At 32.0% G+C, this 568-nt stretch overlaps 1 protein-coding gene across 1 annotated transcript in view; it reads right to left on the bottom strand.

Annotated features, from left to right (window-relative positions):
- LOC106881277 (amine oxidase [flavin-containing]) overlaps positions 1 to 568 on the bottom strand; it is an 89,951-nt gene that overhangs the window by 10,330 nt on the left and 79,053 nt on the right. Inside the window, exon 11 of the mRNA XM_052969855.1 lies at positions 300 to 411. Coding sequence (XP_052825815.1) covers positions 300 to 411 — 112 coding nt within the window. The remainder of the gene's footprint in view (positions 1 to 299; positions 412 to 568) is intronic.

Raw genomic sequence — 568 nt, 5'->3', positions numbered from 1 at the left:
TATATATATATATATATATATATGAATGTGTATGTGTATATCCATGTGTGTGAGTGTGGATATGTGTGTGTGTGCGTGAGTGTGTGTGTGTGTACGTCTGAGAAGCAGCTTTGTGATATTGGTTCTGACCACTCACACAGACTGTCCCCTGTCCTTCTCACCCCTATAAATGCAGTAAACCCGTCATTAACTCGTTTGAAAATTATAATGAATGATACTATTGTTTGCACAACGTACGCTGTAAAATAAATAAAGCATTAAAACGGATAATGGGAAATAAATAGAAATTTTATACGTACGTAAGCCAATTCTTCAATACCAAATACATTAGCATACAATTTAGCTATTCTATCTCTCCTTTCTTCACGTGTAAGAAGCATGTAGTCATGTGCCTTAGTAGCTAGAATGAATCTGCAAGTATAAGTTTCACATTATTTCAATGAATATGTATATAATGGTTGACATAACGGTTGCCTAAATACTTCATATATGTTTACATATTTATACGATGTACATATGTGTGTATACACACACACACATATGTATATATATATATATATATATATAT

Source organism: Octopus bimaculoides, chromosome 8 (assembly GCF_001194135.2).
Source record: "Octopus bimaculoides isolate UCB-OBI-ISO-001 chromosome 8, ASM119413v2, whole genome shotgun sequence".
NCBI lineage: Eukaryota > Metazoa > Mollusca > Cephalopoda > Octopoda > Octopodidae > Octopus > Octopus bimaculoides.
This window is presented reverse-complemented; position numbering and strand designations above follow the sequence as displayed.